This window comes from Leptinotarsa decemlineata, unplaced genomic scaffold (genome assembly GCF_025532065.1).
Source record: "Leptinotarsa decemlineata unplaced genomic scaffold, Ldec_3_MD MMD2_P_RNA_scaffold_2, whole genome shotgun sequence".
NCBI classification, from domain to species: domain Eukaryota; kingdom Metazoa; phylum Arthropoda; class Insecta; order Coleoptera; family Chrysomelidae; genus Leptinotarsa; species Leptinotarsa decemlineata.
In genome coordinates this window covers 2,547,043-2,563,347 of record NW_027412529.1, presented here as the reverse complement: position 1 = coordinate 2,563,347, position 16,305 = coordinate 2,547,043, and the positions used below count along the sequence as shown (strand labels likewise).

Genomic DNA, 16,305 nt, shown 5'->3' with positions numbered 1-16,305 from the left:
TTTCTACCTCTCATGTAACCTAATCATCGGAGTGTTTACTAACAACTACCTACTTGTGGAGTACCCCTCGTATATATTATATATAGTCTAGTTGGTTAATTATTGTACCACCCCCGTAAAACTGGGATTGATAAGTTATTGTACAGCCCTCATAAAGTCGAAACTGTTGATGACGAAGATGAGCGATATAGTAAATTTTGAAACAGGATTTTTCTAGTTGAATGAATATTTTCCTTAATAAACATACGTACTTTTTATGAATTCTTGACTGAATAAAATAATGCAAATTTCAACTGTCACAGAAATATTCATCGAATAGTGTCAGACATTTCTATGATACAGGAGGTTATAAAAAAATAGGACTCCCGGCTAAAATTTTTGAGAAAAATGAAGTAAAAATTTTAAAAGGTCAAATACAATATTCGTGATTTGATTAATTCTTCAATTTCCATTCTCAAATGAGCCTCTGCTTCTCAACTACATCAAATTGTTTTCCATATTTCCATAGATTACTTCATAATAATGACCACCATAATGAATGAGCAGAAAATGACACATATACCATTTAAAAAAAAATTGGTCACTTGTGTAATATCTTCGGAAAGAGGTTTTCATATTTTATTGAATGACCTGAAAAAATATACAGGGTTATACTCAAAATTCTTGTCTTGGGTTCATTTCCGGTCGAACCGAAATAGGTTTTCAATTGTTTCTGAATATCACATTTCTCACCCTAGAAACAACTGAATAGCGCCATGTACAACGATTTTTTTGTGCAGAGAATATCGATTTTTGTCTTCTGAAAAAATGTAATCTCTTTTGTTTTTCCGGGATATAAATAATGATTTTCAATATAGTTGCGTTCGTACTAATGCTTCAAACAATATACGGTGTTACAAATCAAATGCGATTAGGAAATAATGTTACGGATGAAATTTTTAGATATTACTGCATTGGTCATTTTAAAATTATTCACCTGTATATATGGAGTATCAAAGTTTTATTCAATGAAATTCCATATAATGCTTGTATCTTGATAATTTTAACACCATTATTGAAAAAAAAATCTGCATATGAAATATTGAACATCCTCATAGAAAAATAATGTATATGGGAGGTAATATTATCAATTGGGTTCATTTAGCATTGATATTTGTGAAAAATGTATCGCTCGAGTTGCCAATTTTCCATATAGGTACAATGAGGATTTTATGAAATATGAAACGTTTTCGTTGCGAAACAAGGAAAACAAAATGGTTTCCAAATCCAAAAACAGTATTTTTTCTCACCAAAAACACGTGTCTTTTGAAGGTTAGGGTTAACTGAAAATCATATAGATTCAATACCAGAAGTGCCAACTGTGTCAACGAACTTTTCAGACCTTCTGGTATATATATATAATATATATATATAATATATATATTATATATATATATATATATTTATATATATATATATATATATATATATATATGAACTGGTTTTTTCCGGGTATTTGATCCGTGTATATGATATTATCTCTAATTTTACCGACGTTTCGACAAAATCTCATTTGTCATTATCAAGGTGTGCTGTTACGTGTTCAGAAGTTTGTTGACCTTGCTCAACTCACTTCTTACTATAATGTAAAATGGTATTCGTTACGTGTTCAGAGATAGAGTAGTCCATAAACCCTCTACTACCTACTATTTAAATGTTGTTGAGTTTAACCTGCGTTCTTCTTCTTCTTAGTTGACCTCATCTCCCCGTTAAGGTATTGAATATGAAATCCGTGAAAACTTCAGAGGGTTTATGGACTACTCTATCTCTGAACACGTAACGAATACCATTTTACCATTATAGTAAGAAGTGAGTTGAGCAAGGTCAACAAACTTCTGAACACGTAACAGCACACCTTGATAATGACAAATGAGATTTTGTCGAAACGTCGGTGAAATTAGAGATAATATCACATACACGGATCAAATACCCGGAAAAACCAGTTCAGCATATTCCTATCCGTGAAAACTTCAGATTTCATATATATATATATATATATATATATATATATATATATATATATATATATATATATATATATATATATATATATATATATATATATATATATATTTGTATATCAAAAGATATACAAATGAGTACTATTTTGATCATTTCCATATTGATTTCAATTCAAAAGCTACCGGTAGACAGCTCTTTCAGCCCCGGTACTGACGATGCCCAACAGGCCAACTCTCTGACGTTAAGAGACTAATTTTTGTCAGGTATTAAGTGACCAGGTATTAAGTCGCCAAAAGTATATATTTCATATCTAAACCATTTTGGCGTTAGGGGATTCCCCCCTATACTCTACAAACAATATCTAAGTTCATCAAACATTGGGACTGATAATATGAAATGTTCCTACTTTTTCAGTTAGAATAAACCACATCGTATTTTATACAGGGTGTAACATAAGTACGTTGAAATATTCAAGTGACGTATTCCTGAGACAATTTTTAAAAAAAAGTCTATATGAACTTGTGTCCGAAAATGCTCCGTTTAGGAGATGCGGGGTATTGAAATTGAATTTTTTTGTTCGCTTTTTGAAAATAACTCTTGCAAAAAGTAAGTTATATGCACGACATTCAGTACCCAGAGTTTTTTTGACGTGGGAAATCATAATTTCGTATTAATTTTCATGTAACATCTAGAGGGCGCTGCGGGCGCTGTCATTATTTATTTCAAATTGCCTAACTTTTTTGACAGTGAACTTTTGGTACTTTTCATGAAAACACCTAATTCCCACACCTTTTCCAAGTAAAAAAAAGTACACCTCCTCAACAACGCTGGAGGTGATCGTTTACGAGATATTTACAATTTTCTATATCGATGCATATTACTTAGCTCCTAGGGCGCTAAGTGAAGTTATTTTCATCAAACTTTATACGCAGAATACCCGTACAGACTTCTTCTAAACTGAGCATTATCGAACTGCTTATTCAATCCAAATTAAAAACAATTCGAAGAAGTACTATGTTATTTATTGGGAAAATAAACATATAAAAATTGAACGAAACAACTTTAACAACATCTCTTCAGAGTGACGACCCCCAACAGTAATACAAGCTTCTGCTCTCCTCATCAAAGAATTCCGCACCCGTTGAAAAATGCCCGGAGTGTTTCTTATCGTTTTGCAGCAAGCTATAATGCGATCCCTCAACATTTCCTCGTTTTCAATGGGGCTAGCATAAACTAGTGATTTTAGATGTACTCAAAAGAAAAACGACGGCATTGAGGTCTGGTGACCTCGGGGGCCAATGCTCAGTGTCTCTTCTTCCTATCCATCGTTGGGGATATGCTACGTCTGAAAAATTTCTTGCTATCACATAAGTTGGGGAAGCTCGTGTTCAAAAAAATCTAGGTAAGCATCACCATTCAAACGTAAGGGGAGAAAATAGGGCCCAATTAAATGATCCCCAATTATGCCTACCCATACATTAAAAGAGAATCTGTCTTGGAAATGAGTTTGCGTTATCGCATGTGGATTATGTTCCGCCAGATGTGGTTGTTATGAGAGTTCATGATACCATTTTTTGAAAAATTAGCCTCATCTGTGAAGAGGATTTCCGATAAAATTTGCGGATGTTGTTTTTCTTTAAAGCCATTGAGCAAATTCGATACGTGGTTGGAAATCACGTAGCGTAAGTGCCTGGGCACGCTAAATATGATAAGGATATAATGGCTGTTCCTTTAAAATTCTGTAAACTGTCATGTGAGTCACATTTAAAGTTTGACTAATTTTTCTTGTACTTGTCTCTGGATGTTCACTAATTACTTCGAGAACCGCCTCCTCCAAATCTACAGTTCGTGTAGTCCGTGGCCGTCCTACTGCAGAATTTGTTTCAAAGCTTCCAGATTCAGAAAGTCGCCGGAAAAGATTCGCAAATGTCGCTGCACAAGGAGTCACGCGTTGGGGATACCTTTCCTGATAGATGCGTCTGACCTCGCTTGAATTTCCGTCAGCCAAGCCGTATGCAAAAACCATATCAGCCATTTCAGCATCCGTAAAGTCGGTCATGGTACCAAAAAAACCCTTTATAAACTCCGAACTGTGAATTTGTCAATTAATAGTTGAAAATGTGACAGCGAACTTCTATTTTTATAAACAAACTTTCATAGCCTACTCGATTTAATTACCTTAATTTGCAAGCGGAGAGTGACAAAAATTATTGAAATCAAATTTGGCTATAAAGTAATATGCATCGATATAGAAAATTTTAAATATTTCTAAAACGATCACCACCAGCGTTGTTGAGGAAGTGTACCTTTTTTACCTGGAAAAGGTGTGGGAATTAGGTTTTTTCATGAAAAGTACCAAAAGTTTACTGTCAAAAAAGTTAGGGCAATTTGAAATAGCGCCGTCTAGATGTTACATGAAAATGAATACGAAATTATGATTTCCCACGTCAAAAAAAAACCGGGTATCGAATTTCGTGCAAATAACTTATTTTTTGCGATAGTTATCTTAAAAAAGCGAACAAAAAAATTCAATTTCAACACCCCGTATCTCAGAAACGTAGCATTTTCGGACAGAAGTTCGTATAGACTTTTAGACTTTTTTTTCTCAAAATTGTCTCAGAAATACATCACTTGAACATTTTAACGTACTTATGTTACACCCTGTATATGAAGTCACATAAAAGTTCAACAAAAATGGAATTTTACCTGCCGTAAACTTTTGTTAGAAGACCCTGGCCATATTAAATTTTTTTCGAGGTAACCATCTCGGAGTTTGTGTCGTTTTAGAGTAATGTAGTACTTCCACAACTAAAAGACCTCATTACAGTTACAACAGAAGAACGGACAACACGGGCAAGCACAGATAAACCTGAATTTTTGGTCTCGATGAAAAACGCGGAGTTACTGGAAGACACATATCTTCGTTTTATGGTAAAAATTGCAGGAGAACCTAATCCAGAAGTATCATTGTAAGTAAATTACCAACCTCTGAAAATACAAGTTTCATCAGCATGATTATTTACTAACCGATCAGTTAGACTCTTCAAAATTGTTTCCGAACTTTGATGTAGTTATTCCTGGAATACTGGCATAATTTTCCTGGATACAATACTGAACAAATACTCGATTTTACAGCTTCAAAGAGGGAAAGAAAATACAAGAGAATGATGAACGTTATCAAATCATCAGAGAACACTCCGATAGAGGTTTCTATGAACTGGTCATCCCTGTGGTGAAAAAATCTGACGCAGGTCTTTTCAAATGTGTAGCCACGAACAAATTTGGAGAAGCCTCATCTGAAGCCACCGTTACGGTCTCAGGTACGTTCAAAATAATTGAAATGAAAGTTATATTCATGGGGTCCTTGATGCAATGAAACTGAAAAACTGAAACTGACTGCTTGAGACAGGAGAGACTTGAACAAATCGAATATTCGGGCAACCGATTATCTAAAAAATGACCGTAACTTCCGAACTTACTTTTTTCCTCTTCTATTACGTCGAGTGAAGTTTCATATGTATTCAAGAACTGTTTTGATATTTAGAAATCAAAAGTGAAAACTATCAAGGAGAGATACATACGTATAAGAAAATAAATATTTCAAAATAATGATCTCTCCTAACTACCTATACAGTAGGGTGTGGTAATTTAATATCCAGCGTGGTATTAGCCGGGGAAGTAGTTGTTTCGCGACAGACTTTTACCACAACCTACCGTGTAGGTAATTAGGAGAGGTTATTATTTTGAAATATATATTTCCTTCTATGCATTCTGAATAAGATATCAGTGATTTTTTTCTCATTCGGTACCCTCAATTCTGTATGTGACTCAGAGCAACCATCTGAGCCTCCTCCCCGTTTTGAACCGTGGAAATTTTCAGTTTCAATCTCAAGGTCTCTTGACGATGTTCCAGTTCTTCCTCAAGATAAGAGTTCCACGGTTCAAAACAGGGAGAATGCTCAAGTGGTTGCACGTGTGTGTATCTACCATATATCCTAGAATCACATACAGAATTGGAAAACTATTAGGGAAACACAACATTAAACCGGTTTTCAAACCTACCAAGGAGATGCAACAAAGCCTCACCAGCAAGGGAACATCGCACTTGTGGGAAGGTATACATCGGAACGACCAAATGATTCGTGGAAACAAGGCTGAAGGAGCATGGAAGAAACTGTAAACTAGGCCAGTGGACAAGTCGGTTGTGTGGTAACACACACACATAGGATTTTATGCACTAGGTGCAGTGTCTAAGCCTATGGCTTGTATTACAACTCCCTCTGTCCTAGAGAGTCATTTTACAAAGAAAAAAATCTTAAATTGAATTTAAATAAATACCTACCTTAAAAATAATATTGTTTGGTAGACACAATCAAAATGGAAGAAAAAAAACTGCAATAGTAGAGCGAGAGAGAAAGAGAGAGAGAAGATTATTAGTTTCAATACTATGTATGTATGGTGATATTGACATGTTTTACACAGTATATATATATATATATATATATATATATATATATATATATATATATATATATATATATATATAACTATAAATTATTTTTGATTTGGGTATTTCAGTCAATATCTGCGGGCTATGGAAATACTACTTTTTGTTATTCAAGCTTTCGGAAAGTGTATTTTTCTCCTTTATCAAGAATATCTACAAAATAAAGATCATGTGAACATTATACAGCAATAGATATGTTACAAAAATTCACCAAAGTTAGTATAAAATATAAAAAAGGTATATAAATCCAAACATAAAACGAAAAGTCAAATGCAAAATTTGACGTTGAAAATTTTGTTACAGCACCAGAGAAAATGTGATTATTATAATATTAACACATATAGTGAGTAAAAAATTATTCGTAATATGATATTGAAATTATTTGTTAAATTTTATTTATCAAAAGTTAAAATATAATTGTAAATTTGACTTAAATTTTGTATTTCTGATTTTTTGTTTAAATTATTTTAACTTTTGATAAATCATATTACGAATAATTTTTCACTCACTATATGTGTTAATATTATAATAATCACATTTTCTCTGGTGCTGTAACAAAATTTTCAACGTCAAATTTTGCATTTGACTTTTCGTTTTATGTTTGGATTTGTATACCTTTTTTATATTTTATACTAACTTTGGTGAGTTTTTGTAACATATCTATTGCTGTATAATGTTCACATGATCTTCATTTTGTAGATATTCTTGATAAAGGAGAAAAATATACTTTTCGAAAGCTTGAATAACAAAAAATAGTATTTCCATAGCCCGCAGATATTGACTGAAATACCCAAATCAAAAATAAGTATAATTTTTGATTTTCATGGAATTATTTTCCAGCAGCTTTTCTGCATTAACCTTTCTAGATTTCATATCATTTCTAGGAACATGTGGATTCGTTTTCCGATGGCATTTCAGGTTAGCTTCCCAAATTTCTGCTACCGCAGTTGTCGGTTGATTGGTCAAACCACCAACACTGACATAAAACTTGGCACGTTGACTTGGGTGTCACACCAATAGGTGGTTCCACTTATGTTTCGCTTGCGTTTACGCAGCTATTTTTATCAAGTACTTTCTTGGTTTTTCCTCACTTTGTCTTCAATCGAGGACCGCCTGCCTGGTACTGACGATGCCCAATAGGCTGAAACAGCTGTATACCGGTGGCTCTTAAATTGAAATCAATATGGGAATGATCAAAGAGTACTTATCTATTTATATATATATATATATATATATATATATATATATATATATATATATATATATATATAGTTATGAATCGTTGTGGTAAAGACTTTTTGTAAAATGGAACAGACACTAGATTATTAGAAATAGACCTCGTGTTGTAGGAATGACTAGTATATGTGTAGGTTTTGGTTTTCATCATCCATTGAATACAGTGGTATATATAAATTTGTTTAGTATTCATTACGTTAGCTTTACGATATAATTCATTTGTGGAAAATAATTTTCCTTTTTTAAGTATAATTTCTAGCGTGGGCGCTTTGGCATTTTTGGTTCGTTATTGTTTTAAGCTTAATTATTTTTTTTTTTTACTTTTCAGTTCGATGTTCTTCAAAAGCGTGTTTTTTAGTTTTTCTAACTATATTCATTCTATCTGAATTAATGACACAACTGATGTTCCTTCCAGAAAACAAGCACGTATTCGATGATATGCCGGAAGGAGAAACCCTCCCACCCGGAGAAAAACCCGTTTTCCACTGGAAGAAAGACGGAGTGCCCTTCGAGCCAGAGGAACGATTCAAAGTCCTCATGGGCGATGACGAAGACTCTCTCGCTTTGGTCTTCCAGAAGGTTCGGCCCGATGACGTGGGTCTCTACACTTGCGTGGCTCAAACCTCCAGAGGCCACATCAGCTGCAGCGCAGAGCTGACTGTCCACGGAACCGTTAACCAGCTGTTCAGAGAACCAGAGAAGCCTACGCTTATCGTTATCAAGAAGGACCCCATCGTCAACGTGGGAGGATCCGCCATGTTGGAGCTGCAGGTGAAGGGCTACCCCAAACCGAATATTACATTCAAGCATGAGGGGAAGACGATTGAGTCAACTAAAAAACACAAGTGAGTGAAACTGATATTTCATTACCTCATTTTACAAATTGTTGTTGCTCTGTTTTAAGCAGAAGTTCTCTAAAATCAGTCAGAACTGCATGTGAAAGTGCCGGAGATTTAAAAAATTACAGTCCGATTTCCTTATTGAGTAAATTTTCAAAATTTTCTGAAAACATTTGAAACTTATTCACATGTAGAAAGGTCAAACTTTTTAGTTCAACGCAATAAGTTACTTCATGAAATTAAAGTATTTTTCACAAAAAAAAGTTATATTCATCAGTAACTTGTATTTAATAATTTTGCCTAACATAAATAAAATCAATCTCAACGTTTTGACCGCTGAAATCTGCCTCCGTCCTCAGAATTGGAAAAATCTGAGCATATTAATTGATTCCCCACAAGAAATGACTTCTGTTCAATACATGTTTTAATGTTGTGTAATGTCCATAGGGTACTATTTATATTTCAGGAATAGCAAATTATAACAAGCATTTCTTGATGAAAATGTCGTTATTGTTTTTCGAAATATTCCTTGAATGATCGCTAAACTTTTGCATTCGTTCGAACCATTTGTCAAAGAAGTTTTTCCATGTTGGTCCATATTGTACCAACATCTGAGATGGGATGAACATTTGCAATATATAGTAAAAAGACTCAGACATCTTAGCTATAAAATGTATGACCTCAGGGATATACTCACAAAAAAAAGCTTAATTATTGTTTACAAATCTCTTGTTGAGTCAGTTATACGATATTGTATCACAGTGTTTGGTGGAATGTTTGAAAATGTGCTAAATTTCACTAGTTCGGACTTCCATTGTCTACTATATAAAATGATTTGAAATCCCTGAAACAAGTAAAGAAGAATAATTAAAAATGAATAGCTGAAAATAACAATTATATTAAGCAACAATGAACCTGAAATGAAATGATAGTGAAATAATCTACAAGTAAAAATATAATAATTGAATAAATAAAAATAAAGGAATGAAAGAAAGAAATAATAAAAAGTGTAGAAATTCCAAGTCACGTTAGTTCACGACGTTTCGATTGTTGGTATCTACAATCGTCTTCGGGTGATGACTGGACTGATTCCTCCGAGAGATGACTATTTATAGGTCGTTGAAATACTTTCACTCATCCCTGCTTTCCATTTTCCGCTTCACTGATTCCGTGAGAGATGACCGTTTTGGCGGGAGTTGGCCATTTTTCGTTTGATGATGGGTTTCCATATGTTTCGTATTTTTACGCTTGCCTGGCTGAATACGTTGTTGGACAACATGTATGCGGCTTCCTTGAATTTTCTCCTAAACCAATGTTCCTCTCTGTGCAAGATCTCAGTTTGAGACCACTCAATGTTGTGTTGATGTGTCCAAACATGGTCTGCTATTCCTGGTTTCCCCTCGCTGTGTGTGCTTCTTGTGCTCGGCAATACGAACATTCAATGGCGTCTTAGTTTCACCAATATAGGATTTTCCGCACTCACAGGGTATCCGGTAAATGCAATTCTTGGAATCGCAGTCCGCGTTTGGGGGCCTGGTTTTCGTGAGGCTGCTACGGATAGTGTTACCGGATCTGAAGCAGGTTCTGATGTTGTACTTGGAACCAATTCTTCTTATCCTCTCCGATAATCCTCTGATGTAGGGAAGTGCAAGCACTGGTTGTGACAACTTCTCTTCCTTGCGAGGCTCCTGCTGTCTCTGTAATACAAAGGAAGGTCTCGAGAAGAAACTACACATCATCAAAAATGATCTTCAGCGGAATGGATACTCCAAAGCGATGGTAGAAAAGACTTCGTCTAAAAGACAGCAGGAGCCTCGCAAGGAAGAGAAGCCGTTACAACCATTGCTTGCACTTCCCTACTTCAGAGGATTGTCGGAGAGGATAAGAAGAATTGGTTCCAAGTACAACATCAGAACCTGTTTCAGATCCGGTAACACTATCCGTAGCAGCCTCACGAAAACCAGGCCCCCAAACGCGGACTGCGATTTCAAGAATTGCATTTACCGGATACCCTGTGAGTGCGAAAAATCCTATATTGGTGAAACTAAGAGGCCATTGAATGTTCGCATTGCCGAGCACAAGAAGCACACACAGCGAAGGGAAACCAGCAAATCAGGAATAGCAGACCATGTTTGGACCTATCAACACAACATCGAGTGGTCCCAAGCTAAGATCTTGCACAGAGAGGAACATTGGTTTAGGAGAAAATTCAAGGAAGCCGCATACATGTTGTCCAACAACGTATTCAGCCAGGCCAGCGTAGAAATACGAAACATATGGAAACCCATCATCAAACGAAAAATGGCCAACTCTCGCCAAAACGGTCATCTCTCACGGAATCAGTGAAGCGGAAAATGGAAAGCAGAGATAAGTGAAAGTATTTCAACAACCTATGAATAGTCATCTCTCGGAGGAATCAGTCCAGTCATCACCCGAAGACGATTGTAGATACCAACAATCGAAACGTCGTGAACTAACGTGACTTGGAATCTCTACACTTTTTATTATTTTCTTTTTTCATTCCTTTATTTTTATTCATTCAATTATTATATTTTTACTTGTAGGTTATTTCACTATCATTTCATTTCAGGTTTATTGTTGCTCAATATAATTGTTATTTTCAGCTGTCCATTTTCATTTCACTGTTTCGGACTTCCATTGTCTACTATATAAAATGATTTGAAATCCCTGAAACAAGTAAAAAAGAATAATTAAAGAGAATAGCTGAAAATAACAATTATATTAAGCAACAATAAACCTGAAATGAAATGATAGTGAAATAACCTATAAGTAAAAATATTATAATTGCATAAATAAAAATTAAAGGAATGAAGAAAGAAAATAATAAAAAAGTGTAGAGATTCCAAGTCACGTTAGTTCACGACGTTTCGATTGTTGGTATCTACATTCGTCTTCGGGTGATGACTGGACTGATTCCTCCGAGAGATGATATCCATTTTAAATTATCCTTTTTTACTTGTTTCAGGGATTTCAAATCATTTTATATAGTAGATAATGGAAGTCCGAACTAGTGAAATTCATCATGAAACATTGTCAATCACCTTCAAACAAATGTGCTAAATATTGTACAGGTGCTCCAGCATACAGTTTTAAAAATAATGTTAAAAAAAAACAGACAATTTGATACAAAAAAACTCTATTCTGAAACTAATCTGCTTGATATAAGAAGTTTGTATGCACACCAGTTCTTATATGGATATACTCAAACAATATCAATTACTCTAAGGCAAATACAAAGTACAGCAGAAATGTACATAATTTATCCATTGATATACCCCTTTACAAAAAAATCATACCCAACGTTCAGTCTACTATTTCGCTCCAAAACTGTATAACATGCTTCCCTTGAAATAAAGATAAATACCACATTTTTAAAGTATAAAAAAATACAAAAGAATTCATAATTGTAAATAATACCCGTATAAACAGTTTATTCAAACATACCCAATAACAGAAATATCACTCAGTACATTTCCTAATCTTCCAATGTGTCTTTCAGTATATGTGTACCTATTTCCAATATTATATAAACCTAGATGTATAGATAATTATAGGTACTTATTCTCATAAAATATACCAGCTTCCTCTGTCTATTCACTAATACAACTGCAACATTTATTTAATCTTCTATTACTTTTGTGCCTGATATATTTTTAAAGTACTTCCACGGGGAGACAGACGGAAGCACATTACAAGCCACCTGCGCTTAGGCTGCTTTCCTCAAACTCCAAGTGGTCCCAACCATAATATTAATAAATTGTATATTAACATATTCCAAATAAAATTGAATTTAATTGAATTGAATTCCTCCAAACCATGGTTTATGAACGCTTCAACCGCTTTTTCGGCAACCGTAAATTGTTTACCACGCAGTTTACCTTTGATATTCAGTAACTAGAAGAATTCATTGGGTGTCAAATCAGGACTGTACGTTGGATAAGTCATCAATTCAGTTCACCTGATTGACGAGATGAGAGCTCACATTGTCATGATGGAGAAATATTCGTCTTCGGCGGTTAGTTTTACGAATTTCTCCGAAGAAATAGGTGACCATTTGCTTCCACGCATATATCCATGATTCGTCACCTGTCGCGATTTCATACACGTCTTCTGAAGTACCACGGTCGAACTGTTCAATAATTTCCGTATCACTTGACGCGAGTCTTTCTTTCAACGATTGATACATTTTGGGGTATTGAAAAAATCTGTTTGTCCGTTAATCAGCTGTCGTCCCCATACGAACGACAACTCTCAGAAGTTGAGAAACTTGTGCGAGCTGAGGACTAACGAGGCCTTACCTTTTAACGTGTGATTCAACGGTACCATTTTTTTACGTAGTGTTTTTTTCGGTCCCCTGCGGGGCAGGCACAAAGTATGTGCTCTGCTGTTTCATCGTTTTCCAATAAGAGGCGACACACACTGTCTTTCGACAGTCCAAGTTTCTGCAAATGATATTCAAATGACAATGACCTGTAAGAAGGCCTGTAAGATATTTTTAATGAATTCTTCATTAATATAGCAGAAAATGTTATTTCAGAACTACCCGAAGTCCAATTCACTTCGAATGATTCACTCAATGGTGCTAAATCATCATGTTCTTCATTCTTTCTTGAACCTGTAACCCCATCAGAAATAATTGATATCCTTGAAAAATTCTTCTTGCTTAGATATTTACGGTATGAACAGTGCAATGATCAAGGGTATAATTGAAGCAATTATAGATCCTCTGATATTTTTATTCAACTCGTGTATACAAAAAGGGTGTTTTCCAGACATGTTTAAATGTACAAAGGTGTTGCCTCTTTTTAAAACAGGAGACAGGTCTCTGGTTGATAACTATAGACCAATATCAATCATTCCCGTTTTAAGAAAAGTCTTTAAAAGTATTTTGAAGAACAGGCTCGTGAACTTTTTTATCAATAACAAATTATTTAGTGAAGATCAATACGGATTCAGAGCGGGTAGATCAACAACAGATGCAATTTGAAAAACTGTGAGTCTGGTTATCGAGGGTCTTGAGAGAGGTGAACACGTTATATTAACCATGTGTGATATCTCTAAAGCATTCGACTGTGTTTCGCAAGATGTTCTGTTCAAAAAGTTGGAGTTTTATGGAGTGAGGGGGCTACCACTCAGTTTATTTCAGTCAAACTTATGTAACAGAACCCAATCTGTGTGTGTGAATGGAAACATGTCTGACAATAAAACTATTAAGAATGGTGCACCGCAGGGATCCGTTCTGGGACCATTGCTATTCTTGATATATTTCAAAGACTCTGGTCATTTTATGTCACCAGATGAATGTGTTGTTTTCGCAGATGACACAACTCTAATAACGTCTCAGAAAAACATAATCGAATTACCATCAATCACTGATGATACTCTGAGACAGGCGTCTCTGTGGTTCACAACAAATCAGTTGAAATTAAATGAAAGCAAGACCCAGAAGGTCTTGTTTATGGCCTCAAATACTGAAACCACTGAAACTGGCGATGATACTGCGAAACTACTAGGACTCACTCTTGACCGGAATTTATAATGGTATGCACACATTGATGAACTGAGTAAGAAGCTGTGTAAGAGTATATTTGCTTTTCGACAGCTCAATAGTGTATTGTCTCTTGATGCCCTTAGAAGTTCATATTTTGCTTTGTTCCACTCGCATATGAATTATGGCATAGTTTCGTGGGTTAATTCCTCTCACTCCATTAAAATCTTCAGACTTCAGAAAAAAGCAGTCGGAATATTGATAAATGCCAATTATAGAGATCACTGTAGGCTGCTTTTCAAAAAATGGGTATAGTACCACTACCATCGCTATTCATATATAGTCAATTACTTGGAATCCATAAAAATAAATCAATCTATTTGCAGCATCAGGATATTCATCATCATGCTACAAGAAATCCAGATCTGTTCATACAGCCTTGATACAAACTCACAAGGTCTATTAAAAATTCATTAAATATCAATCTCTACAATCATCTTCCTAATTCGTTCAAAGTGCTCAAACAAAGTTCCTTCAAAAACAGAGTCAGAACAATTCTCCTGGAAAACTATTTTTATAGTACTCAAGATTATTTAAGTACCTCAATTATGCCGATCTAGATTTGATTTTATTTCATCTGATATGTGAAGCTCATGTTTATACATAATATTTGTTTTTTGACACTTTTAAAAATTTTAGACTGATTTTTGTAATGTTCAAAATTATCTTTCATTTTATTCACAATTTATTATCCAATATTTTTAACTTGTGACTAGTTTTTTTCTTTATCTATGTACATTTTAACTGACTTGCAACAAACATTCAAGTGTGAAGTTGTCAAATAAATATATCTATCTATCTATCTATCTATCTATCTATCTATCTCTCTATCTATCTATCTATCTATCTATCTATCGTAGTTCATTCCTACTGTAGTCCAACAACTGTTTGGTGTCAAGCTTCGAAGGGTAAATAAACGCTTTGGAGTGAGCCAATCCTAGAAGATTCTGCCAGAAGTCCATGAATCTTCTTGCCATCCAGGTGTTCAATGTTTGTTTGGCAAAGCCTAAGGCGACGCCGATGACAGATTCTGGTCCGATGAAGCTGCTTGCATCACTCTCCTTCGCAAGGGAGTCAACAACTTCATTGCCTTACAAGCAAGTATGGCCAGGAATCCAGACCAGAAACAATCTGTTAAGTGTTCCTATTGGGGAGAGTCGTTTTTGACAATTTGCTACCAATTTAGACGTTGCTCGGTAGAAGCCAAGAGCTTCCAACGCCGCTTGGCTGTCCTAGAATATCTTCATTGACTTGTGTATGAGGTTGGATTCCTCCTATCTCTCCGTTGAATTTCCGCTTGAAATACAGTCACATAGGTTCCTAGGTACCTTGATATCTCTGTCCTGGGTGTGCGACGGAAAACACCTGCACCCGAACCAGAGGGTCTTTCTAATCCATCTGTGAACCAACAACTATCTGCTCTTAATATTTCCTTCTCCCGGAGGATCCAGTCCTCTCTAATCGGGAACAGTACTTTATAAGGCAGTTCGTAGTTGACAGTTAGATGCATAAAGTCAGAGGTCATTTCTAGAATGCTGTGACTTCCAATGTCAACCAACAGTCTGTTGCACTCTGCATTGAATTGATTTGTGCAATTGGCAATGTGCACAAGTCTATATGCAATCCAGGTAGATCTAGAAGGATCTCCGTGGCCGCTGACGGTGTGTACTGATGGCACCACTGATGGCCAGACAAGCCTATCTCTGTGAGCCAGAGATCTTTGCCTGGGCCGTTTTCTGTGAAGTCTACGGCCACCAGGCAATTGTATCATAAGTAGTCATTGGGAGTTCCGTGGTGGCCGTGCTAGTGAACGGACGTGCTGATAACGTCCGTCCACAAAGAAGGTACGCGGATGCCATGTGCTATCGTGGGACTCCGTTTTGTGTTATGTTGTATTAAAATTGAAATGTGGAGTGTCTGAAAAAGGGATGAATAAGTGGCCCCCTTTATTCACGCCGGTATCCAGGCCGGAGTGGTTCGGATAACCACGTAAATGGGGCTATATATGTGAAAAATTACCAAAAGGTCTCACAAGTAGGAGGCGACTTCAAAAAATGAAATTGTTTTTATGTTAAAAAAAAACTAGTGTTGTATATATATAAAGTTAGAAAAAAATGGGTGGCAGCATTGCTTTGTGCAAGACCGCTGCGTCC

The 16,305-nt window shown here is 35.4% G+C and overlaps 1 protein-coding gene across 11 annotated transcripts in view; it reads left to right on the top strand.

Moving 5' to 3' along the window:
- The window catches only part of Obsc (Obscurin), a 167,813-nt gene that overhangs the window by 81,246 nt on the left and 70,262 nt on the right, over positions 1-16,305 (top strand). For all 11 annotated transcript variants that reach the window (XM_023161616.2, XM_023161615.2, XM_023161613.2 and 8 more), the window contains 3 exons: positions 4,829-4,970; positions 5,137-5,321; positions 8,160-8,589. In XM_023161616.2, coding sequence (XP_023017384.2) covers positions 4,829-4,970; positions 5,137-5,321; positions 8,160-8,589 — 757 coding nt within the window. The remainder of the gene's footprint in view (positions 1-4,828; positions 4,971-5,136; positions 5,322-8,159; positions 8,590-16,305) is intronic.